The following is a 27,538-nucleotide window of genomic DNA, read 5'->3' as shown; positions in this document are numbered from 1 at the left end:
ATGCAGGTGAGAAGAGAAGTAAGTAGAGAGAGAGAAGAGAGATTTGCACTTATTTCTCTCAATTTTTATAAAGAATTTCTTGGTGTGTTGTTCCTCTATAATTTTTTTTCTCTATTTTGATGACTACAGATAATCAATCAATTATTGTATTTCTTTTTTTTTTTCCAAAATAAATAAATAAAATAAAATCCATCCTAATAATCAGAATATCATTGCACAATGTTTTGCCCAAATGCTTCAACTAATAGAGCAAGTGGCAAAATTTTGATCAGAAACTTTAATAAGATTAAAGGATAAAAAAAATCCAACTTTTATTAATTGGAACCAACCTAAGAGAAATTATTTTGTGCGGATATCAGACGATATTCGGAGACCAATCAGAACATGCCCGTCACTTTTTTGCTCGGTACCAATGCTCGATATTGGCATTTAAGGATGATGTGGCGCGTTCTGATTGGTCTCCAGACCGTCTAATACCCATACAGAATAATTTCTCCCGCCAACAATGCTTTTTATTAATACGATATATTGCAACGACAATTATACTTCCAGGAGACCATACACAAACAGCTCTTTAAAATTCCAGTCCATTATACTGAATAAATCGTCCACCTTCCAACCTTAGGGCCTTCAGGTCTTCAGAAATCGAACAAACAGATGCACGGATCAACTAACGCTTCAAAGGAATCAAATAATATTTCACAACTAGAGAAAAAAAAAGGAAGAAAAGCATTTACAGAAGAGGAAATGAGACCATGGAAGCCAATTAATACAAAGTCCTGGCAGCTTGTGCTGTATTTTGAATTTATAGATGGTGGCCTCTTGACCGTTGGAGAACTGAAGGAACGATTTCTTCTGTGAAAATTAATTCTTTTAACCTTTGAATCGAACAACTATACATGAAATGTCATCCTTGCTGTCTTTCTTTACTGCTTCAGATATTAATTGCTTTGCTGCTACATGTGGATCCTTGAATTTCCTGCCAATGTCAACTGCTTCTTGATTGTTCACAACCTGGAAGGAATTAGAGCAAAACAAGATTAAAAAGGTTTAAGTCTTAAGCTTCATTTGGGACGGCTTTCTTACTACTTCTTAAAGAAGCTTTTTAGTACAAAATTGAAAATTTTTATACTAAAAAAATGCTTTAAGAAGCAATAAGAAAGTAGTCCCAAACGAAGCCTTAGAAAGATTGGAATATTAACCAGGGGAATGGTTCTCTTTTGGTTTTGAAATTCTAATTAAGAAAGAACCTTCCATAGACCATCACTGGCAAGAATAAGCAGTTCTGTATCATTATCAATGTCAACAGGGCGGATATCTGGATCTGATCTTAAGTGCAACTTGAGGCTCTCGTCTCCAAATGCACGAGAAACAGCTAACTGACCATTAACTCTTGGGACATCCCCTGATAAGTTTTGGAGGAAGTTAGACACTCAGATTGAATTATATAATTTTAAAAAAATGTGCATATTTGTGCAGATAACCAAAATTATGTTTTTCTGGTCAAATTTGGATCAACCATCGAATTTTTTCTAATGACTGGTCAGAATACAGAACAGAAAATGTCTAAAAATTTGCTTTGTTCGTCTACAGCTAAAAAGTCTAATCGCATAAAGTTAAATAGTTGGTATAAGGAATAGCATTTACATATTAACATGACAGAAGAAAACCTACAAATCTTCACCTCAAGAAGCGCAACTGTCTGTCAGTGGAGGATCAAATGGTCAGCATTATGCAATGTGTATAAAAATTAAAATTTAGGCTTCGTTTGGAATGACTTTTTTGCTGCTTCTTAAAGCAGCTTTCAAGTACAAAAATTTCAACCTTTGTACTAAAAAATTGTTTTAAGAACAGTAAAAAAGTCGTCCCAAACGAACCCTTAGTTTATCCCTTGCTAATCGCATAAAGTTCAAAATAAACACTAAATAGTGTTTCTTTTTTTTAAAAAAAACCCTATAAATAGATTAAGAAAATGATTGGCCTAAATAACCACGTTATCCAACCTGACCAGAAAACTCAATCCATCCAAGATTCCCAGATATTTAAATTTGGCTAAAGGCTTCCATCCAATTTCTCAGCTCCTTAAGACAACACACTTACTGAAAATTCAGGAAGCTGCTGAAATTTCAAGCTTATCAGTGAAAATTTTCAGATTCTTTCAAACCATTACTAGACAAGGTCCAAGCTTTAATGTTCTGCAGTCATCTATTAATCCCAATAACTCCAAACTTCAGATGGCCCAACATGTACTGTACTGCCCGTGCACCCCTCACTAATACCATGTCCGATCAAGAACAACCAGCCAAGAACTACAATATCAATATAGGGCATCGGTGCTGCCATCCAAAGCATTAATTTAAGAGTCCCCAGCTTGGAAAAGAATTCATAGGCAATAAAAACCAGCATACAACTTTGACATTTTTGTCCAGAGAGACATGAGAGTGAAAATGTAGACCATATAGGAATTAAAAAACAGGAGCTAGTTCATAATATAATAACAGAGACCCTCACCCATTAGCTGAAGCCTTTGAGTTGATAGGTATACAGTTACTTCGTGTATTTTGCTCAAATTAGGCCACCCTTAAATGACCTAACAAGTGCATCCCACATCAAAGAAATCATTCACAACATAGAGAAAAAGGAATATATATATATATATATATATATACATACATAAATTAAAGTAAGAAAGGCAAAGTTCAGGCGAGCAAGGATAATGGAGCATAAGACCCAAATGAGTTTGTTATGGGAAGAATATCAAGAGTTGTTTTTGTGGAGAAGCTCAATCATAGAGAAGGAAAGAAGAGAAAAGAATGTTCTCAAGCAAATCTTTAAAAGTTCGGGAAGATTGTAAGATCTCGTTAAACTATTCCTAGGCGCACCAAGAGAGGGGTTAATTAGTACTTTAAAAATTACTAAAGCTAAAACCCCTTTTTTTTTATGCAATATAACAATTTTTAAAAATAAATTCTATTTGAGTAATTAACACAAGTGGAAAAAAGTTAAAAACATGATTTTTCCTTTTTTTTTAAGTTTTGAAGCACAAATAAATCAAGAGGAATATTTTTTTTTTTGCTAACACAAGATAAATTGTAACTGCAGCTTGTGATGAAAAATCAAACTCGTGTAGGAAATTTAAAGTGCAAAAATAAAAGAGCAAAAAAGAAAAATCAGAAAGAGCACACCAGAAATTTTATAATGGTTCGATCAATCTTGACCTACGTCCACTCTCCCGAGTCCTCATCTCCGGGTATTGCACTAACACTATAGTGACTCTCATTTCGCTCCCACAGCAAGGCGGAGAAGCTCTTACAAATCACTTCTACCAAACCCGATATGGCAGAGAATCGAAGCTATGTCACCCTCCTGGTGACGACAACAAATCTTCAATCCTTTTTCACTCTCCTGGTGAAGGCAGAGAACCCATGAAATCTTTCTCACCCTCCTGGTGATGGCAGAGAACCTTCAATCCTTTTTTACCCTCCTAGTGAAGATAGAGAACCCTCCTGGTCAAGGTGCAAGCTTGCTTGGAACAATCGCGTGAACCTCCCTCACACTCCTCCATCACGCACAACCTCACCTTCTCCCTCTCTAAGCCCAAAGCTCTCTCAAGAATTCTCCCTCAAAGTTTCTTCAACAGCCAAGAGTCTTCTTAGAGACTTCATTGAGTTTGCTTAAGTACAAGGCTTAAAAAAACCCAAAATTTTCAATTAGGTCGTCGTTGTTTGCACAGTACGATCTAGGTTCGTACAACACGATTAGCTCAAAATAGGGGTTCATCCAGTACGATGGAACAATCGTTTAGACGAACTATTCAAATTCTGCGTACGTATCATACAATACGATCGAAAGTTCGTACGGTACGATTAGTTCAATTTCCTTGTCCGTATAGGATGATTGGAAATCATCTTTGTCGATCGTCCGGTACAATTAACATCAACTAGTACGATTAACATCGTATAACAAATTCAGTTCAAATATGAAGAGTTCGTACAGCACGATCAACATCGTACTATACGATTAGTTAAACATCAAAATTTTTGTCCAGTATAATATCCGGTACGATTAGATTTCGTCTCTATCAATCATACAATACGATCTTCATCATACATCGTACAGTACGATTAGCCATATTAATTAAATATTGATTTAATTGACTCATCACAAGGAATAAATTAAGTAAGATTTCAAATATTGTATAATACGATTAGGATCGTACAGTAAGATTAGTTTATGTTAGAATTCATAGAATTTGAGAAGGGTAAAAATACCTTCTACTTATTATACAAAATTATCCCTATTTATAGATCTATACAAGATGTCTTAATAAAGAAATAAATTTTAACTTCTAATTGATACATAATTGCCTCAATATAATCCTTCCTAATTCAGCTACCCAAATATAGAAGGATATTGGCGTGATCCAGGTGAGCCTCCCACGGATTCTCATCTTGACCGTGGGATCAAATGCCAATGGATGACTGAGATTTTGACACTCCCCCTCAAGCTAGAGACAATCTTGCAATTACTCGCTCAGGGGTAGAGCCTGCATTGGTTATAGATAGGATATCAACCACTCAAGAGAAAGCTGGCAATGAAGGCCGATGATGGAAAACTATCCTCAATATCTGACATTAAGGCCGGTTGTGGGAACTTGTATTCCTCAGAATTCCAGCAATGAAGGCTGGTGATGGGAACATCCTCAAAATTCCGACAATGAAGGCCGGTGGCGAGAATTTTGTATTCCTCAAGTTTCCAGCAATGAAGGTTGTTTTATAGTAGTAATAAGGTTGATTTGATCAACAATAAAGGCTGATTTGCTTGTATCAGCAATAAAGACTGATTTGATCAGCAATAAAGGCTAATTTGCTTGTATCAGCAATAAAGGCTGATATTAGATCTTAATCAGATCTTAAATCTGATTTAAGGCTTTTTTTTCATTTTTTTTCAAATCTCTTGGTTTAATAAACCGAAACGCTTGGTTTAATAAAATGGACCGAGCCAAGTAAAAAAAAACTCGGATCGAGCAGCAGGTAGGGCGCATGCGAGCAACTCCTGGTTTCGGCGTCAGCATGAGAGCAGTTTCGACAGCTTCTTGCGGCGCCGACTGTGGATTCTGCGACGTCTGTCTTCAACTTTTGTTGGTAACGCTCAGTCTGCCTCCATCTATGGCTTCATTCGCAAGCTCCGGCTTCATCGTCTAGGCAATGTAGCTCTGTCCACGTTATCAGCTCTATTCGCGTCGTGAGCTCCGTCCGCGACCTTGCCTTTGGTCGCAACGCTTCGTTGCTTCTGCACGCACGAGAGTTGGCTCACAATTAGGCGGCTCCTTCCCATGAGGTCTTGATGTTTCCTTCCTTTGGCTCCATCTCGCAGGAGGTTTGCTCGGCCCGTCCGTCCCGCAAGGCCCTGCCGCTTCCTTCCTTCCTTCAACTTCGTCACAGTTTGCTCAGCCCATCCGATTTCATTTGGCTTCAGGCTTTAGGCTTCTGGGTCCAGTGTCACTTCTTTGGCTCCTTCATGGCTACGCTCCTTTGACGACTTTCCCTTTCTGTCGGATCGGAAGTTACAACGTTTGGATCGGGAAGCTTCCGTCGGCAGGGGAGCTTCGTCTGCGGCGTCCTTCCTCAGCAATGCTTCGCTTCGGCGTCAAGATTCTGCCGGCATGGCTTCGATTTCTTCTTCCTTTCCTCTTCCGATGATCTACGATCATTCTACAACGGCAATGAAGGCCGTTAGCTTTGATACCATGTTAGAATTTATAGAATTTGAGAAGGGTAAAAATACCTTTAACTTATTATACAAAATTATCCCTATTTATAGATCTATACAAGATATCTTAATAAAGAAATAAATATCTTCTAATTGATACATAATTGCCTCAATATAATCCTTCATAATTCAATTACCCAAATATAGAAGGATATTGGCGTGATCCAGGTGAGCCTAAAAACGGATTCTCATCCTGACCGTGGGATCAAATGCCAAGGGATGACTGAGATTTTGATAGTTTAAAAATCATTTTTTAAAATGTTTACTTAAATTATTTGGCGACTAGGGTTTCCTGATGGAAACAAATTGTACAATATGAACTTACATCGTACAATGCAATTAGTTCATGACATTAATTACACAATTAGCCGTTAATACTCTTTTTCCGTATAACAAATCGTACAATATGATCAAAATCGTACGAAATGATTAGTTCAAAAAATCTCAGCAAACTTTTCTCACTCCCCTGTGTGTGTATACACGGTCTCCAATTTAACATACAGCTTTATATGGCCAGACTTAAGAAATATAAAATTAAAAAAAAAAAAGCAAAAACACATGACTCTTTTGAAAGATATCCTATTCGACCCAAACTTGAGCCTTGATCAATCTTGAGCAGTGCATGATGTACCTAAAATATTAGTACACACAGAGAAACAATATCAATATATATACTAGAAGAAATAAAAGTTCAATCAATAATATTTGTTATCATCAAAATCACAAGCTCGGGATCTTGAATTGCAACAATCTTGTATGTCTCAAAAAAAGACAAATAGATGGGAAACTTGTTTCCTTTATAGTAGGAGCAAGTGGTTGCATGCATTCTTCCTGATTCATGATAAAAATAAAAAGATTTATCTTTCTTCCTCTATATTTATTGAAGTAGTAGTATTTACTCATCTCCCAATGTATGAGAAATCTTCCATGTACTCCCTTAAAGTTAGTTAAATACTTTTAACTTTTGTGCATGTGTGCGTATAGGCATATCTCACTGAACCATGCAAATCGCTCTAGCCCTTTTTTTGTGTATGATCTCTTTTTGCAATAATTTTATGGTGCATCATATTTGCACCTCAGGTTAATGCAACATAGTCACGAACATTCCAACAAATTCTCCAACTTTACTTTTTGAGGGGGATGGATTTTATCCAATTAGCAAAATAATCAATTAAAATAAGAATAAATCTATAATCCTCAGAAGGAGAGTCAATTGGACAACTAGATCCATATCCCAACTCTCGAATGGCCACAAGGACAATTAGGGTTAAGTTGATTCGAAGGTTGGTGGACAACCATGCTTTGAAACTGACAATGATAACACTTATGTGCCTGCTCAACACATTCACAGACAACCAATAATACCCCAATCCAATAATTTTAAGTTTTATTTTAGATCAAGATGGGTAAACACAACAAATCTCTTCAGGTACCTCGCCCATAATCTTGGAGTCCCATCATGTGTTATGATAAGGATGTCTTTTCATGTATGAACTAAGTTCTAGTGGCAACATTTATAAGAGAAATGCCGCTATGCGTAAGATTAGAGCTTCGTAAAGATGCAATTTATATGATAACATGACTATTTTGTCAGTTGGAGTTATGAAAAATTTCAAAAAGAATCTAATATCATTAGGTGCTCTCGGTGTTGTAGAAAACACGTTCTCCAATGATGCTAATGCCCTTAAAGTTTACAAGGGTGCTTTAGTTATTTTGAAGGTAAATAGATTCAACGGACTTGGTGTTACAGAGTGCAATATTGAGTAGTGATCTGCTAAATTCAACTTTGATGAAGCATCGCAATTTGGCGAAGCAAAATAGAATTTAGCTCCAAGGTTTTCGTAAAGATTTTTGAAAGAAAAGGAGGAACAATTTGAGAGGGAGGCTTATGGAGATGATAAAGCAAATCATGTTTATATTGCAAGCATCCATAATAGAGTGAAAGAAGAAAAAAATATTCGAAGGACAGTGAGAGAGAGAGAGAGAGTTCGGTGAAGCAAGAGAAGGGAATAAGAGTTTAGAGTTGATATAGGGAAGAACATCAAGAGTTTTCTCTCTAAAAAAGCTTGATCTCATAGAAAAAAAGAGGAGACAAGGAAGTTCTTTAACAACTCTTGAATAACTCAAGATAGGAAGACCAAAGGGAAGCTTTTTTCCTCACAAAGAGAAGTGTTTGCATCTTTTTTTTTATTGATTTGCGGCAACAATTAAGAGATTTGTTTTTCTTCTTTATCTTTCAAAATAATAGTCTCTACTAATCTCCCAATATATAAAAAAAACCTTTTAAGTACTCTCGCCAAAAAACTTAGTGGAATATTTTGATCCTTATGTGGCGATGAACGTAGTTGGATCTTACTAAACCATATAAATCTTGGCATCCCTTTTTTATATATATGATCCCTGTTGTAGTTATTTTATGGTCCATCGTATTCACTCTAAAGTTGGCATTTCCTTAATTCAAATTAGGTGTATTATCATTTCCGCACATAAAGTGTTTTATGCTTCTATTAGTTTTCTTGTCCGTCCAACATGATTAATTTTCAATAAACAAAATAGATAATCTAGAAAGCACTTAAACTAGTGAACATCCAAGTTACATTACCATTCATCTTAAGCATTATTAGCCATCTGCAAATTATTCAGGGTGTTTATGATTCATTTATGCTAGTTGTTGGAAGTGGTGTTCTTAATATCACTTTTTTCACAAATTTCAGCCCAAGTACTTCGAGTCTTAACATTTTTCATTCCCATCCTAACTTATTAATGCATCTTCAATTCTCTGTTGTCAAGCACAAATAAATTGCCTGTTTCTATAACAAGTTATATATGTGCTACTCCTAAATTCACTAAAACATTATCATTTTATGCTCAACATTATTTTTATCACATCTATCATAATATTCTCATATTGTCACTCAAGCTGATCATATATTCTCATTTTTGTCACTCAAGCTGATCATTAATCACATAAGATTGAAGTTGCAATTCAATTCATGTACTGAATTATTTTGTTCTTCAACAATCTCAATGTAGCCAGCCTTTTAATTTAAGAGGATGACAATGATAAATTTGATGATTCCAAAACAAGTTGGGGCACTGATGTGCAGTCGTGAATATGTATAATAACAAGTAACTACTGAAATGCATACATACAAAAAATATAAATAGAAAAATTACCTCAGCTATATAATTGATATTATATAAAAAAGGCAAAAATGTTAAGAAAACAAATATGAATTAGAGCAGAAATGGAAAAAAGATATTGAAGGCTTGCCATCTTGTCAAAAGGACTTCAAGATTCAAGAACTAATATTAATTTCTAACAGATTTATTAACACGCTCAATTCAGTATGCTTTCTCGTATTAAAATCAATGAATAATTATTATTCATTTGATTTCAATGCCTGTGATCCAGCTAAAACGTAATTCATGGGAGCATTATGTATACAACCATCAACCTTGACAACCTTGCAACTCCAATATGATTTAAATGAAGACGAATTATAAAGACAGAAGCAGATGCCATCAAGTAATATGAGATTTAGTTATCTGGAGCATAGATTTTTTTTTTGCATTAATACTGCAACTAATTCCAATTATGCTCAGACTAACCCCCTAAACTAATTATCCTAACTTGAGAAATAGTTACTAACACAAAACATTTAAGAATTATCATAAAATTTAGACGGCCGCTACAAGCATTTACTTAAAAGTGAATTACGTATGGTATATAAAACAAGCATAGGTCCATGCAAGTAGAATGTATAAAATTCAAGTCAACTGTCAATGTAGTGAAACTAATGGGAACTTATTTGGAAACAAGCTATTTTAGACAACCTGGCATGTTCGAGACAAATCCACCCCTTGTCTCGATATCACATCTCTCTTTGCTTGGCTCATGGTCAACTGTTATTTGTACTGCCTTTCCATCTGTTGCTAAAACTCCTCGTGAATCACCAACATTCGCTATCCAAAGCTTCCTTCCATCAATGAGAATGGCAGTAACAGCAGTAGATCCACCCCGTCCCAGCTCCGGACTTTGAGAAAGAATTGCTTCGTCAGTCTTCTCATAAGCTTCTGATATGGCTTTCTCTGGATGGGTCCAAAATTCATCCTAAAACAGGAATACAAAGCATTAGAATTTTGATGTTTCCATATCAAGTGTTATAATAAAAAATTTGGACATCATTGGCCTTGAAAAGAAAAATAAGTACTATCAAATGCCTACCTCTTTTAAGATATTATCAAACAAATGCTTCTGTAAGTATTGAGGCACTTTGTCTCCCAAATGACCATCAAAGATGGCAAATAAACCAACCTCGTGGCCCTTCACATGTACAAATTTGGCAACATGGTAATCCTCCATTGGATGATTGGCCTTCCCTTTGAGAAGACTAAAGCCGTAGGTCACCCTCACTCGATCTTCGAAGCTTTTTCCTTTACCATTATCAGGGGAATGTCCTGTAGTCTAAAATAGCAAAAACAAACTTGAACTTGTAAAAGGTTATGGCAAAAGGAAAAAAAACCATCCCTGATATAGAATGACACCCTACTGAAGTCAAGCGAAATGATACTGCCATAGAAACACATATCCACATATCTTAGCAATGATGATACTATACCACAACACCTTGCATACAGCAACCCTTGCACAGAACAAGCATTAACCGAAGTTCCATGCACAAAACACACCTTTTTAATGGATACTTATTGTGTCTTGCAATTTTCACGAAAATAGAGAGTTAATCTTCTTAGCATTGTATAAAAATTAAGAGACAAGCTTTTTTTGCAATAAGAAGAAAAATATTCACAAGGAAAAAATATTCAGAAGGCCTAAAAAATGCTTCTAATTTTATGAGTCAATGATTATGAGTTCTCTTCCCTGAAATTAGAGGTGCTAATGCAATGTAGCAAACAAGAATAGTGCAAGGTATTTTTGGTGATAGTGATAGCCATCATGCAATGTATGAGTTGTCATTAGACGAAGGTGAGCAATAAGCTTGGTCTTTCTCTTGATAGCAAAGGAGATTAAATGACGAATAAGACAATCGTCAGACATCTATAGATGATAGATGTCAAATGTTAGTGGCATCCAGTGACAGGTGATGAGGAATGTAAGAAATTGAGTGATGGCGGGCAACTAGCTTGGTCGTTCCCCATAGAGGGAAGAGACCTGGTGAACGAAAGATGGTCAGTGGACATCAATGGTCGACAAATGTCGAATGTTAATCATTAGTACAAATTGGGAAATAGTTGATAAGGAATATTGAAAGTCAAGCGTTGGCCTGATAGGAGAGGATACTAAGGAACAAAAAGGCGGAAGTCAAAGGAGAATGGTTGGTGGACCTAAGACATCGATCATTAGTAAGCTCTAAAAGATGATTGATAGGGGATTTCATGAGTATGGTGATAATAAAATAGGACATTCTCCTTATAGGAAGGGAGATCAAACAACCCAAAAAACAAACACCGAATATATGTGGCTAAAAAAGTCGATAGTTGATGGATGTCAAACTACAATAAAAATAGGAATGTCATAAGTTAGGCAACAATCACGATTTGCTAATTTTTTTTACATTGAGCAACAATAAAAATAGGAATGTCAGGCAACCAGAAAGACAAGCATCGATCATCAATAGGCTTTGGGCGACAGTTAATGACAAACATCGAAAGTTTAGCGACAGTGAACAAAGAACATTGGATGTCGAGCAATGGTCAACAATCAGTGGTTGACTAGGTCATTCTCTTGATAGGATAGACTGAGCGGCTAAGAAGAAGGGTTTTGACCATTAGCAGCCAACAAAAGTCGATCATTTGTTAACATTGGGTGACAATAATGACAACAATTGATGTTAGCCGAGAACCAATAACAATCAGTGGGGTTGCAGTCATTGTTGTTGGTTGACAACAGTCATTAAGTAATAGGAGTGGGTGTCAGCTTTGGTCGACAACAAGCATCAGAAAGTGGTAGTAGTTAAGTTTAAGAATTATGTAAGCCCAAAAATTCTCTCCACTAAAATTTCTCTTTTAATGTGTAAGAAGATGATCAATTTATAGATTTTCAGTGGGGGCATTATGATCATTTTCGCCAAAAATTGAAAATTTCTTTTTTCAAGGACATTCCATGTACACATATAGAAAAATTTGTAAATTCTTCAAAAAATTATAAAATTTTCCAAAATCTTCTAAGAAAATCCCCTTCCTTTACTCCAAATTCTATAAATACCCACTTGGGGTCTAACAACAACAACAACATCAAGCCTTTATCCCTCTTGCAGTCCAAGAAATATCAAAAACTTTCTTCACAGGCTCAAGTTCTCCTTTGAAAATAAGGAAAAAACTATCATGCAGGAGACAAATATGAGTAGAATCCAAGGTTTATAAATCCCATGACGAAGGTCTAATCTTCCTCTGAAAACTATCTTTGTTTGGTTGAATTTTAACTACGAAGAGGCATCCAAAAAAACTGCAATGGAGAGGCTACCGTATTCCTCCAACAAAAAGATTGATTGTCCTCAATTAGAAAAATTTGCATTGAGAAAAGGAATTTTAGGTTCCTAATTCTTGTGGTGAGGCTCTGGTTTTTGAAAAAGAAATCAATTATCTTTATTTTGATAAATTTCACTTAAGCAACGGAGAGGCATGACAGGTTCATAAATCCTGCAGAGAGATTTCATTCTTTCTCAAGAAAATAAGTCGACAGATATCATTTGAATTAGTTCATTTGAACTAATTGAACTAAGGAGAGATTATAATTTTTGCACCAAGCTCTGATTTTCCTCTAAAAGAAATTAATTGTTCCTAGCTCAACGTTCAACAATGAACAAATGAATGCTAATGCAGTGACCTATCTTTAGCAGAGTGATATATAAATAACATTGGAAAGAGATTCTTCCAAGAAGGTTGGTGATTCAACAGGTCACCTAAGTTTTTCTCATAATTTCTCTCTACACAAGCCAAAATATACACTTTAATATCAAACTTTATCCCAATCTCAAGATATTCACGTCTGAGATAAGCCGAATAGAGAGATTCTTAGTTTTTGAAGGCCTAATTTGATTTTTCTTCTCATGTTGCCTCCACAATGCCTTGCATAATCAATTCCTACAATAGGAAACAACAAGGAGACAAACGGAAGCCTCCTAGACGGTTGCCAAAGGCTAATACATTGCTAGGGATCACCGGATAAGGCCAAGGATGTCTACACGACCTTTTGGAGGGGTATCAGAGGTTGTTAGAACTGCTAGCAGTCAAAGGAAATGGCCTGGGAAGTAAGAAACTGTAAATGAAGAGGAGGAATAACCATATAATTAAGGATTGTTTTATTCCTAGCCCCAGTGAGGGTTCCAAAAAGACTTGTAATGATCCGAACTAAGAATCAAATAAAAAGAAGAAACAGATAACAATAAAAAAATAATCAAACCAAATCCAAAATAAGAAAACAAATAACAAAATTCCTTATTTCAAAATTTTAAAACCTTAATAAATTGAAAGTTAAATCTTTGTTACTGGATTGTGAGATCCTCCCTGATCACCCTTGTCGAATGGTGGCTACCAGTACTTTCATGCGTTCTCGCCATAAATGTTGGAGGCAGCTTATGCAGGGGCACAAAAAGCAAAGCTGGAGCTTGGAATTTGGTTTTAGAGAGGGAAATATTGTTTACATAATCATCACATTCTTAAATTATATACTAATAATAAAAAGGACTTCAATGCTTATCAACAAAAGATCTCAACCATTGATTTTTCTAAGAACAATCAATATCATACATTTTTTTTCCAGGATGACAAAGTGACACTGCCTCGGCGGAACTTCTCTCCAAACACTGCACGTCAACAAAAGGTTTCTTGTCTAGCTTGTCAGCTTCTTTTTTTTTTTTTTTTTGGGGGGGGGGGTGAAATATCAGCTTCTTTTCAGAAAACCTTTTTTCATTTCCTTTGTTTTGTTTGAGCATTTTAAGATTACAAACACCTTTTTTTTTTTATTTCAATCTGCATCACATTGCCCATCATAAAGGTGAATTATCATTCAGAGGCCTACATTGGCGCTGCTTTCTAGTGATTTATAGGACAAATTTTATTGTTGCCGTTAAAAAAATTATTCTGCATTGTTACAATATTTCACTATTTTTTTTTTAACACATTTCTTTAACAAAAAACAAAGCCTATTAATATCATATTCGAGGAATGGTTATTTTTCTTTCAGCATATGAAAATCCAACTTGCACATGATAATTTGTTTTTTTTCATTTTTTTCATCTTTATTCTAAAGCTAGAAAATGAGGTTTTTCTAGACTAAATGTTACTTATAGTCAGCTCTCTTTGACCATCCACCTTTAAAATAGATCATTAAATAATAAGTTATGGCATATCTAAATGTGTCATCTAAGTTCCTTGATATCAACAACTACAAATTTTTGTTTTGGCTATATGAACAAGCCTATTTTTCTCAGCAAGTTATGTTCTAATTATTTTCTCTGGAATACATAACGAGTGTTCAATTGCATTGTAGTTTGAAGCATAGCTTAAAATTGTGTAATAAAAGGTGCGCCTCTACGCAATTATACCCGAAAGAGCCTCATTGCTTAAGCTTTTTTGGGTCCAGGTGAGGCGTACGCCTCTAGACTTGTGAGCGTGCCTCGAAGGCTCAATTGCACAATCTTGGGTGAGGCGCACGACTCATGGAGCCGGGTCCCACACACTTAAGTTCTTAATAAAATAACCCTTCTTCCCCTTTCTTCTTTCTGCCTACCCGAACCGAACGGAACCAGTTCGCAAGCCGTAAGTCCGCACTACTAGCTTTGCTCGGCCTCCCTTCCCGCCGGCGTCGCCTCATGTCGGTGAGCTTCTAGTATCTGGCCGCCCTCTACGACAACTCCACTACCGATTTTAAGTATTTTTTTTTAATTCAAGGTAAGATTTTTCAAGTTCTAGAAAATCTAGGGTTTTTTATTTTTTGACATTTTTTGTTTAATTTTGCATTTGTGCATTAGGAAACATGAGATGCATTTTTTGGTCTACAAGCAACAAAATCTACTATTGTCAAACGCTCTCCAAGTAAGCTTATTTTTGCAAAGTATCCATACATGCATAACACTTTAATATGTTATGATTATAGTTTCTCTTCTAAAAAATAGTTGAATGGTGGATCCAATTTGGTGATTGCACACCTAAGTTACAGAGTTTTGCAGTTAGAGTTTTGGGTCTCACTTGTTTTTCCTCTGGGTGTGAGCGAAACTAGAACACATATAGTCAAGTGCAAATGAAGAGAAGAAATCGACTTTCAACACTCAGAATGAACTCCCTTGTGTATATTATGCACAACAAGAGGTTGAGGAACAAGGCGTTGAAGGATGATGAGGACCCTTTGGTGTGTGATGATGTAGCATCTGATAATGAGTGGTTCATAGATGATTGGATATATTTACCATTATCAGACCTACAGCTAGAGGATCTAAGTGTTGATGTTTTGAGGTGCAAGGCAGATCAAATGGGCACATCCATTAGTACCAAACCACACACATCCACTAGTTATGCAGCACAACAAGCAAATAAGGATATCTCACAATTTCTTATGTGCTATTACATTTTAAATATATGCAATTAACATGACACGAATCATTCTTATTAAACATGGAAGAGAAAAGTGGGTAACATTGAAGATGATGAAGATTTAACATTCATTGATACAATTGGAGATGAAGATACCTCCCTTGAAGACTCATTTAGTGATGGGACATGATTGGATTTTAGATTTTCTTTCTTATTTGTACTTTGGGAGTTTTGATAGACTTATATTTGTGGTTTTATACTTTGAATTATGCTATGAGATGCATATATTGCATCTATTTTATTGTTTTCCACTAATTTCACTTCTCATTTATATGTTTTTATTGTATGATAGCCTCTTACTGTTATTTACCTGCTATAATACTGAAATTCTCATTTACGCAATTCTTCGTCCATGAGGCTTACGCCTCAAACCGTCTCGAGGCTTATTTACGCAATTTTAAACCTTGGTTTGAAGTTCAATATAGTTTAATCTTACCCTGTTGGTTTATTTTTTACTAAGATTTAACTCTTGATACATGTGAACAAAAATTATTACCTCTTATAACACATAAAATTCTCCAACCGAGATTTATAAATGTTAAAAGGCCCTTATGGTGTAATAATTCAATAACAACCCCTCCATATATAATAGAAAAACCAATAAATGTGTCAAATTACAACCAAATAATTACATATCATGAGAAAGATAAAGTACTCAAAGTCTCTGTAAAAATATTAGCCACTTGTTCTAAGATAAAAACATGATGAGTAACTATCTTCTTTGATAGCACATAAACCTGAATGAAAAGAAAGTCAAACCTAATATGATTCGGTCTTTCATGATTTACAAGATTGTTGGAAATAAAGATGGCAACACAGTTTTCAAACTCCAATAAAAGGGTTTTACTCCATCATTTCACATGTAGAATGGATCATAACTCTATATTTAGGCTCAACGCCCGATCTAGCCTTTTATTTTTTACTTTAATACTTGATCGAATTACCTGTAAGGCTGTAACGAAATCCAAGATCCAAAAATAAACTTTTTGTCTCCAACTAAACCAACATAATTGTCATCTGAGAATGCTTCCACATCCAAATACTCAATCTTAGGGTATGGTTATTGGGAGATATGTGAAACATCATTCAAACAAGAGTTTTATGCAGGTTGACCAATTGATGGCTACATCTTGTTGGCATCATTGCAGATTTCACTATGATTTGATTGTAGAAAATAACACCCATAATTCTTCTAATACAAATATAAGACAAATATAAGACAAATATAAGACAATATAAGAAAGTAACACCCATAATTCTTCTAATACAAATTTAGGAAAAACCTAAAGGAGCAAAATAATAATAAATCCACAAAATACCCCCTAATGAAATAACTCACAAATATTGGATATCATTCGAGGGCTCCCTGCCCCCTCTAAACTCCCATAATAATATTATCATCAAATCAACCCACGACAAAGTCTGCATCGCGTGTTTCTTTATAAGGCAAAAATTAGATTCTACAACTTGAAAATACTAACCCTTTTTCTGAAAGAATTGATATACCTAAGAATTGATAGACCTAACTTCAAATGCTTTTGTTTTAAAGCTTACATATGATGGCTCATAACTCTTACAACAAAGGCCTAATGATTGTTAATCAACTTCCAGATTAACCTACAATATCGAGATGGACCATCAATGAGTTCTTCGTTATCAGAAATAAGCTAAGTATCCATAGGAATGAGCAAATGTGCAACTAAGGCCGCCAGTTTCTTCAAAGGATCGATAGCATATTTCTTCAAAGAGAGAGAACCCCATTTTTGTTTTAGATGAATTCAATTTTGGAAAATGTTTTGGGCCTCCTTGATCTTTGTAACCATACAACTTTTGCAAATGATTTTTTACATCAACGATGGATGCGTGATCAGTCCCATTGAGTTAGTGTAGTCATAATTTTCTTTTTAATTCATTCAAAAAAAATTATTATCTACAGGTCTTGTACTTCAAATCACTTTTATGCATATAGTCATCTATGCCAATGGTCAACAGTTATTATGCAATTATTTTGTTTAGACAAGTTATAATTTTTAATACAAGAATTCATCCATGGATCCTTTTTATGTTAAAGTTATTTTGAAAACACAGAGTTGTCATACTTGGGGTTGTTAGTAGAAAGGTGATAGGAAATACTTGAGTTCGCAAGTAATCCTAAGGGAAATACTTGAGTTTGCAAGTAACCCTATCTCTAATTGGTGAAAACAGCGAGAGCAATGCAAAATCTGGGCGAAATCAGCCCCAAAACAGTGGATTGCAAGAAGAGAAACAAAGCCAAAACAAATACAAAGCAAGATACAATTGATCCTCAATTCGAGAGGAGGATCGTTCTCTCCCAATCTCTAGACAAGGTGCCTAGAGCCCAAGACGCCAAAGAAATTCCTAGAGAAAACAAATACAAGCATGCCCTAACCCTAGCCTCTCCTTCTCCTTAAATATCTCCTTCCTATTTAAAAGCTTCCTAATATAAAATATTTCAAATCCCTCTCTTGCATGAACCGCCCCCCTTCTCTCTCTCAAAATCCCGCCCAAAAGGTGGGACCTGCCCACTTAAACAAAAGGAGGTGGCTTCCGCCTCCTATAGGTCCGAACCGGCCCAAGCAGGGCCGGTTTATTTGGTTGCGGCGTAACAATACCCCCTTCCCAAAGAACCACGTTGTCGTCAAGGTGGAATTTGGGAAATTGACGTTTCACCCTCTCGTAAGGTTCTCACGTGGAATCGTGTTATGGAAGGTTTTTCCACATGATTAGCACTTCTTTAGCTCCGTCTCCTTTCTGGCGGACCCCCATCAACTCTATAGGTTCCAGAACCACTTCTAAATCCTCTGTGAGTGTCATCAATAACTCTTGGCTAGTTGTAAACTCTCCAATGACTCTTCTCAGTTGGGATACATGGAACACCGGATGTATAGCCGTCGTTGGTGGTAATTTCAGGCAGTACGCTATCGCTCTTATTTTCTCCAATACCTTGTACGATCCAAAGTATATTGGGGCAAGCTTCTCATTCCTCCTATTGGCAACTGTCTTCTTCCTATACGATCGGAGATTCAAGAACACCCTCTCCCCCACTTCGAGCAGGATGTCCTTCCTATGCCCATCAGCTTGTTTCTTCATAATTTGTTGAACTCTCAGCAGATGTCTCTTAAACTCTTCTAGCACTCGATCCATCTCCTCCAAGTACTCCTCCATTAAAGAAACTGGGGTACTGCTACTCACAAAATGCACCAAGTGGGAAGGATTGCGTACGTACAACACCTTGAATGGGGTCATCTATGACGCTGAATGAAAAGAGGTGTTGTATCAATACTCTGCACATGATAGCCACTTAGCTCATAGCTTGGATGTCTCTGACACAAAGTACCTCAGGTAAGTCTCCAAGCTCCAGTTAACTACTTCCGTTTGGTCATCCGTCTGTGGGTGGTAAGCTATGCTCATCTTCAGAACTGTTCCCTGTAATCTAAACAACTCCCTCCAAAAATGACTGAGGAACATCTTATCTCTGTCTGACACGATTGCCTCTGGTACTCCATGCAGTCTGATCACCTCTCTGATGAAAGCTGAAGCCACTGTCACTGCGGTGTAAGGATGTCAGAGGGGAATGAAATGAGCATACTTGCTCAATCTATCCACCACCACCAGAATCACCATAAAACCTTCCGAACGGGGCAGCCCATCTATGAAGTCCATGGATATCTCCTCCCATACCCATCCTGGTAACGCCAACGACTGTAGTATCCCCCCTGGTGACATAGCCAGGTAAGGTGGATGAAATATTTTGCTAAACTTTTTAATGAAGATTGTTAAAATAAGATTGACTATAGTGACCTTAGCACCCTAAATGAAAATAAAGATTTCTATTTTTATCGACGTATTAGTAAAACTGAAGTTAGAGAGGCTTTAAAGAAAATGAAGGGTGGAAAAGCTGTTGGACCTGATGATATTCCAATAGAGGTGTGGAAATGCTTAGGAGATGAAGGAATTTCTTGGCTTACTAAACTTTTTAATACTATTTTGAAGACTAAAAAAATGCCAGATGAGTGGAGAATGAGTGTGTTAATTCCTATTTTTAAGAATAAAGGTGATGCACAAGATTGTACGAATTATAGAGGTATTAAGTTAATGTGTCATACTTTAAAACTATGAGAGCGACTAAATTATGGAGCTCATGGTTGCGACGTGATACTAATGTTTCTCAAAATCAAATGGATTCATGCGGGTAGGATGACATGGAAGCATACATTAAAGAGGTTTGATGGAGAAATATAGAGAAAATAAAGAGGATCTACATATGATATTTATTGATTTAGAAAAAGCATATGATAAAGTTCCAGAGAAGTGCTATTGGAGAGTTCTTGAAAAGAAAGGAGTCATAATGCTTTATATTCAAATCATTAAAGATATGTATGCAGGAGCTATTACTTGTGTGTTCAAACACAAGGTGGTTTGACAAGTATTTCCCTATTTCGGTTGGTTTACATCAAGGATCATCCTTAAGCCATATATTTTTGCTTTAGTCATGGATGTTCTCACTAGACATTTGCAAGAGGATGTACCTGGTGTATGCTTTTTGCTGATGATATATCTTCTTGTTATAAGACTAGAGAGGGAGTTGAAAGTAAACTTGAATTATGGAGGTCAACCTTAGAGTCTAAAGGTTTTTGCTTGAGTAGATTTAAAACGGAATATATTGAGTGTAATTTTAGTAGTAATAGATCTAGTGAGGGGATTGTGACTTTGGGCGATCAAGTCATTAATTAGAGTACACGTTTTAGGTATCTTGGATCTATTGTTCAGAGTGATGGTGAAATAGATGGGGATATTATCAGCAGAATTCTAGTTGGATGGTTGAAGTGGAGGAATGCATCGGGCTTGTTATGTGATAGAAATGTACCCTTCAAACTTAAGGGAAAATTCTATAAAATGGTAGTGAGGCCTGCAATGCTTTATGGTGTCGAATGTTGGCCATTAAAAGAGCAGCATAATACTAAGTTAAGTGTGGCATGAGGATGCTCAGGTGGATGAGTGTCTTTACCCTTAGAGATAGGATACGAATGAGCATATACGTGAAAAGGTTGTAGTAGCTCCAGTAGAAGATAAGATTAGAGAGAGTTGCCTTAGATGGTTTGGTCACATAAAAAGGCGGCCTTCCGATGACCCGGTTAGGAGAGTAGAGGTATTAGATTTGACTTGTGTTAAGAAAGGTAGAGGTAGACCTAAAAAGACTTGGTTAGAAAATATTAGGAACGACCTTTCTTTATTAGATTTAAACGAGAATTTGACTTTTAATAGGACACAATGGAGAAAAATGATTCATGTAGCCGACCCCACTAGTGGGATAAAGGCTTGATGTTGTTGTTGTTGTTGTTAGTACCAGGACAAAGCCTTCCCCTCCAAACATAGAGCGGCTGCAGTGAGTTTGTCATCTTATGTCAACCCATTTACAATTAAATATCACTCCACCAGATAAATCCACCTATCAGCATCTTCTCCCTAAAAAACCAGCATCTTCAGCTTTCTCACCTTAGAATTTCCACCGCCCTGATTGCTTCTTCCTCCTCTAGTTTTGCGGGTGTTGTGATCTCTCCATATTTCCCTCTCCCCCAAATCAGCTCTTCGATCTTCATCATCCCAATTTCTTCATCGAACATACCCTTCAGCCGTTCCCCGCCTTGGAAGTGGCTCGAAAGGTGGCATCTCCTCGTCTTCCCCAAAAATTTGTTGATCCTCCCTCACATCCTTATACAAGGCTTTTTCTCATTTCTTTGTCCGATTAACGGTGCCCTTGCCTCCAATGATGTCGTCTTGGCTTGAAACTCCAACATCCTTTTTCATCATCTCTTCCAGATTCAAAAATCTGCCATTAATTGTTGAAATTTACTCTCTGAATTCAGAATTTAAATTTCCAACTTCCCCATCAACTCTCTCCTGCAACGCGTCAACCTTCTTAGCTATCATAGGTCACAAAAAATATGCTTTGATACCAATTTGATAGGAATCCAATCTCTACACAGCAAAAAAACAACAATAACGATGACAAAACGCAACAGAAATTAGCGAGAAAGAATGAGATTATGGGATAATTTTTTTTATATTGGCAAGACATACCAAGGTACAAGTTGATCTACTATTCAAAAGGTAGATTGACTCTCAACAAACACTAGACAACGCTAGGAATAACTCCAAAAAAATTACTCCAAAACACAAAATCACATATTGAAATTAAAATAACTTAAATAATCCTAAATAAACCTTCCTAATTCCTTCCCAAATCTAAATTCAAATCATCCCTATTTCCCTAAATAAATTTTCCTAATTCACTACCAAATCTGAATTCAAATCAACCCTCTTTCTCGAAATAAACCTTCCTAATTCAATCACAATTTTAACTTTCTATGATAAGTAATTAAAGGTAGAATTAATCCCTTTTGATCCCCACTTTCTCCTTTCACGCTGTCCAACTAGTGGGGCCCATAGAGCTCTTCTGCCAGAGCTAGACTAGCCCCCCTTGCTAAAGCCGGGTTGATAAGCTGAACTAGCTCAGCCGATCCATCAACATATCAACCTTTTTTCCATCGATGATGCAAATACACGGACAAGACACTACACAGATACGGATATGGATTGGATATGATTTTGTAATTTTTATATTTAAAAAAATAGTGTATATAATTTGAATAAGCATAACATTAAGAATAATTGAGAAATGATAAGTCACGCAACTTAGATTTGTGCTTAAAATGATAGATATTAGGATGTCGAGAGTCGAACATCGATGTTGTGTGTTAGGCATCAAGATTGGAGACGACATGTCGTCAAGAGTTAGGCATCAATGTTGTGCAATGTGCATCGGACGTCGATGTTGAGATGTGGAGATGATGTCCGCTTTCAATGTTGAGACAACATTGGACAAAGATGAAATGTCAAGAAAGTGCAGGAGCATGATTTTGAGTGTAGAAATTGATGGCATCAAGCATAAATGTCAAGGAAGCATCAAATTTTGACGCTAAGACTGTTTTAAAAGATTGATGTTGTGACGACATTGGACATTGATATTGAGATGGCATTCAATGTTGTTATGAAACTCTAACTGCGACCCACCAGAGAAATGAAATGAGAATATTTGGAGAATGGGGGAAAAGCTGCAGTTGATTTATTTGGTGCTGTAGAGAGGAGATAAAAAATTCAATTTTTATTTTTATAATAAATAAAATTTTGAAATACAAGAAATATTTAAGACACATAAGTCAGACAAAAAATTCATAAAATATTTAAGACATAATTGGGACACTCGTTTTCAATTTATTTTTAATATTTTTAATCAAACACGCCTTCAATGTGTCTGACACTTGTCGAAAGAGTGTCAGTGTCCAATACATGTCACACACTGCATAGCTCTCTGAGGCAAAGTGTCAGTGCATCACAATTTCCATCCAACAGAAGATATGGCTCAACTTAACAAGCAACAGCTATGCAACACACAATCAATAGGCACACACACGGATCCATTCATCAGAAGGAGGAGATGAATTATGGTTAGTTTTAATGGAATGCTTTTGAAACCTTCGGTAGAATACAAGTAAGCTGGTCATGTTAAAAGAAAAAAAAATTAAGGCTAGCAATTTCAGAAAAGGATAAAGGGTTTTTTATTAAAATTTATACATTTAGATGCCTAGAAATTATCAAACTGTTTATTCCAAGAAAAAGTACAGACATTCCAGGTCAACCAATATAGGGCCAATCTGTTCCCAAGATAAAATTTTAAGACAGCTGAAATGATCAATAGGCATGCCTTCTGTAGGATGAGAATCCATTTGATTCCTCTGCCTGAAGATCAACAATGTGTTTCTCCAAAACAGATTTCACATAGCCATCTGCTTAGTCGCCGCCTGAAGTAGAAACTCATATTCTACATTTTTCAACTCGTGGCATAGACTTCTTAAAGAATTTGCATATGCCCCGCAAGGAGAAACTATGCACAAAGGGGATCCTAATAAAAAGGTCGATATAAAAATAGTAGTGTTTTCATTAATTCAACTAAATCAACTCAATTAAGCTTCGAATTATAACCAGTTTCCTTAATATCCTATTGTCAAAACTCAAAAGACGAGACAGAGACAGAGACATAGATATAAGATCACAGATCAACTAAATTTCCACGCCAAATCCCCGTGGACTGTCATAATAGAATCACAGTTCAAAATAAAAGAAGAAGACATAAAAAGAATCAACTACATAAACTCAATCAAAGACAGGATTAAAGCACTTGCGCTAAGTTAACCAAGAAAAAAAAAATATCAGTCCATCTCTCACCTGAGACCAGCAGCCCCTAAAGCAGCAAAATCTAGCCATGTCAATCCACAGTTCAAGCACCGTTTACTAGATTCTCGTCATCCACCGCGTCTTCCAAACTCAAGACGCGATTTTGAGCGAAAACCAGGACCCGAAACCTCGACTTACTGCAGGAAATCCCCCCTCCGCACTTCAAAAACTGCAGAATCCAATAACAATATGAGAGAAAAACATCGCAAAAACACAAAGATGCTTGCAACTACTTTTCACCCCCCATTCAATCTTACCGATAAGGCGATCCAAAGCAGTCTTCTTCTCTCGAAAAGGAAACGGTTAAAAAAGCCTTCTCCCAAGTCTTTCTTCTCGCGTACTATCTCTTTGAATACAAGAAATTGAAGTCACCATCCGCTCTCCTAAATTGAATCACAACAATAAGGATGGAACAGAAGTAGAATTGCTTGTGTAAACGCTTCAATACCCATCAGAGAATCAGGCAGAAGTGTTATGTAAACGAAGGAAATGGTAATTCATTTAAGAAATAGGGCGAGAAGAGGTGGGAAAAAAAAAGGAAGAAAAAAAAATCGAGAAGGGAAAGAGAACCGCACAAACGGAGTCTCAATAAGACTTGCTGCTTGCTGTTGACTTTGCCGCCTGCTGCTGAAGACGCAGATGTGTGTCCCCCTGGCTTGTAGTGGGAAGGGAATTTATTTTATATGGCGAGATGCACCATCCTAACCACAATTATTTTTATTCCCATTTTCTCCGTACCAGATTTTGACCGACTCGCTTGCCAATTTTAATGCAAAGAGATGCCGTTAAGCAAAATAATTTGGTGCCTTTTTTATAATTATTTTAAAAAGGGTGCTAAAAAAATAATTAACTTTAAATATTTTTTAAATTAACACTTTTTAAGTACAATCACTCATTCTAATATTACTCTCTTCTCAACATATTTACTCCTAAAATTTTGATGGAATGTAATACATTTTTGTTGGTAGGGCTGTCAAAATAGGGTTACCGGTCAAGTTATTGTCTAATTTGAAATTGATTTGGCACTATTCGACACGATTCGAATCCGACCCGTTTCTAAAAACGAGTCAGTTTTTTGAACTTGAACCCAACCCGCTTCAGGTTCGGGTGAACCTGAACCGACCCGTAAGTCTGTCGTTGCGCTTATTTAGTCAAATCCAAAAAATCTGCTGCCAGCCCACCACCTATGTTTATTCAACCAAATCTGATAAATCTGCTGTCGACCCTTCGTTTACGAGCATCTTCTATCAAATCCCGTAAATCTGTCGTCGCCGGCCATCCGTAAATCTGACTCAAAAATATAATATTCACGAACAATCTCAAGCACAACGACAGACTTACGGGTCGACAGCAGATTTATCAGATTATCTGTGATTCTTCTCCATATATATGATACCTTCGGGAGCTTGTCAAATCTCTCCAAACTTCTAATAAGTTTGATGATCATATTAATTGTGGTATGAAATTATTATTTGTTTATGTGTATTTAAATTCTTGAAATATTTAAATATATATTCAATGAACTATATTGTATGCAAAAATTTTCAAATTTTGTTAGCATTGTACTAAAATGTACATAACTTGATTATTATTATATTTTTTAGGATTAATATTGACTTGTATGATTCCATTGTCTAAAGTTGATTGATTCCTTTTGTGCAATGTTTTTCATCATGATGTTCACACTAGTTGAAGCATTTTATGAATTTTGTTTTTCAAGCATTTTATTAAAATGTGCATCACCTTTTTATTGAATTTTTCTTCTTTGTGCACTTATTTTCTCTTTTCTTCCTAAAATACCCTTAGCTTCTTTTTAAAAGCTTTTTCATTCTTTCTATTATAGCCAACATTTTAGAGGGAAAATAGTGAAATGGACTAGAGAGAAAAGAAGGTCATGGAGTTTATTTTAGGAGCCATTCTAGTAGGGAAGATAGTTTTAATTATTTATCCCAAAAATTTGTGATTTTGATCCGCATGCATTTTCTCATGCTTTCATATTATTTCGATTAAAGTCAAATTAAGCAACGAAGACTGTCCAAAAATGAATTTGTCATGTTAGGCTCATTATTTATTTGAATTTCCTTAAAGTTGGTTCATGCTTAGCTTAATATACAACTAGTCAAACACAAATATAATATTCACGAACAATCTCAAGCACGAGCCAATTTTAAATAAATAAAAATTCAACAAGTTAAAAATGAACATATAACAAGCTTGCTCAAGGTTGGATCACTTACACCCCAACTGATAGCAAAATGATTAATTTTATTATTTAAATCTTGGCATTGTCCCATTATGTGATTTTGTGTAACTTCGCCAAATTTTGACAAGTAAAGCATGTTTATGATATCTAATGTTGTATGATGGTCTCTTTACTTTATATAGGACTGTGTATAATGAAATGCAATTTAATGATCATGTTCTGTAATGTTTTATGTGAGGCATGCTACATTACATGCATGTTGTTCAAATCATGGGCTTTTTGACAAGTTGCATCTCTACACACTTTGTGATACTTTACATGCCATCCTACATATTTTATGTAAAAATACGATCTCAATTGATTATTCATACATCTCATGCAAGCAACTGCATATGATAAAATAATTTCATGATCTCCATATGATTTTTTTTATGTCCATATTCTTGTATTGTTTATTAAACCATGATATTTCATATAATTTTTATGATGTATGGATGGTTATGTTATATAAATGAAAATAATTGCTTGCATATGATAAAAAGATTGTGTAAAAAAGGATACCCATGAGTTGATTGAATTGCACAACTCTACATATGTAATTTGGTAGGCTTACCTTAATGATAAATAGAGATAAAGTAAACAAAGGAGGCTGGCCTTAATGATAAATAGAGATAGAGCAGATATGGACCCTAGTACCTAAAGGAAGGCTTAAGAATGGATACAATTATGGGCATGATGACCCTTTTGAATATGATCCTGGAAAAATGAATTCAATAGTAATGCAAAGTGGATGATGAATGAATATGATAACCAATTTTTACTTAGCACTATAAACTACAATGACAAACATTATATTGATGTATTTATTCATATTAGTTTCGATTCATATTATTATGTCTCTTTACATGTTTTAAGTGATATACATGTTTAAATATCTTCTTGTCATGCTTACTATTAAACATGAGATGAGATCTACATGGATGAGATATAAAGTCAACCTAACATGAACTATCATTCGTGTCAAATACATGCATGAATTCATGCAAGGTTGTGAATGGTTATCCATGATGCATAAACATACTTTGATACATATACAAGAGGTAGTTCATTGCTATAATTATTATTAAACTTCAAGCATGTATATTGCTTACCTTTTCATGCACAAAAATTTAAGGTGGATTTTGAGGGACTATTTCATGTCCTTATTGTACCTACATGTGTTGTTGGTTTTAAAGAATTTAAGAAGCAAAAGACATTGAGATTGATCTACTTCAAGGTCACTATTTTTGGATGTACAGATAGATGTAAATGTTATTGTTAACCTCTCTTTTCCCTCAAGAAAGATCTTATCATAGTTTTTGCTAGCTAATTTGATTAAATGAATTCCTTACCCACTAAAACACCTAGTGTGTAACCTATAATTATTTGTAAGATGGAACTTATTTATTCTTTGGTGAACTGTAAATTAATAATGCTAGTCTAATAAGACATAAAATTTCTCTAATATAGTAATACCTACTACCTAAATTAACCCTAATCTCCTAATCTATTAAGAACTAGACTCACGCTGATAGAGTAAGACTTTTACTTACCTCAATCTCCTAATATAGTAAGACTTAAACTTATCCTAAATTA

At 35.6% G+C, this 27,538-nt stretch overlaps 1 protein-coding gene across 1 annotated transcript; it reads right to left on the bottom strand.

Moving 5' to 3' along the window:
* Window positions 1-559: 559 nt before the first annotated feature.
* Window positions 560-24,404, bottom strand: LOC110102146 (probable protein phosphatase 2C 41). The gene is made up of 7 exons (XM_020830330.2): window positions 24,276-24,404; window positions 23,958-24,083; window positions 23,692-23,869; window positions 10,001-10,240; window positions 9,610-9,886; window positions 1,251-1,405; window positions 560-1,014 (listed from the first exon to the last, which is right to left on the bottom strand). Exons 3-7 carry the CDS (start codon window positions 23,728-23,730, stop codon window positions 874-876), a joined length of 852 nt encoding a protein of 283 aa, XP_020685989.1. The 5' UTR covers window positions 23,731-23,869; window positions 23,958-24,083; window positions 24,276-24,404; the 3' UTR covers window positions 560-873.
* Window positions 24,405-27,538: the final 3,134 nt, after the last annotated feature.

The sequence above is a fragment of the Dendrobium catenatum genome, unplaced genomic scaffold (assembly GCF_001605985.2).
Source record: "Dendrobium catenatum unplaced genomic scaffold, ASM160598v2 fragScaff_scaffold_211, whole genome shotgun sequence".
NCBI classification, from domain to species: Eukaryota; Viridiplantae; Streptophyta; class Magnoliopsida; order Asparagales; family Orchidaceae; genus Dendrobium; species Dendrobium catenatum.
This window is presented reverse-complemented; position numbering and strand designations above follow the sequence as displayed.

Bases quoted from the DNA above. Each gene is read 5' to 3' on its own strand.
- LOC110102146 (XM_020830330.2), bottom strand. From the start codon at position 23,730: ATGGCTAGATTTTGCTGCTTTAGGGGCTGCTGGTCTCAG. The intron at 10,241-23,691 runs GTGAGAGATGGA...TTGCTATTTTAG, and splicing joins TTAGGGGCTGCTGGTCTCAG to ACTACAGGACATTCCCCTGA. The intron at 9,887-10,000 runs GTAGGCATTTGA...TTCCTGTTTTAG, and splicing joins TTGATAATATCTTAAAAGAG to GATGAATTTTGGACCCATCC.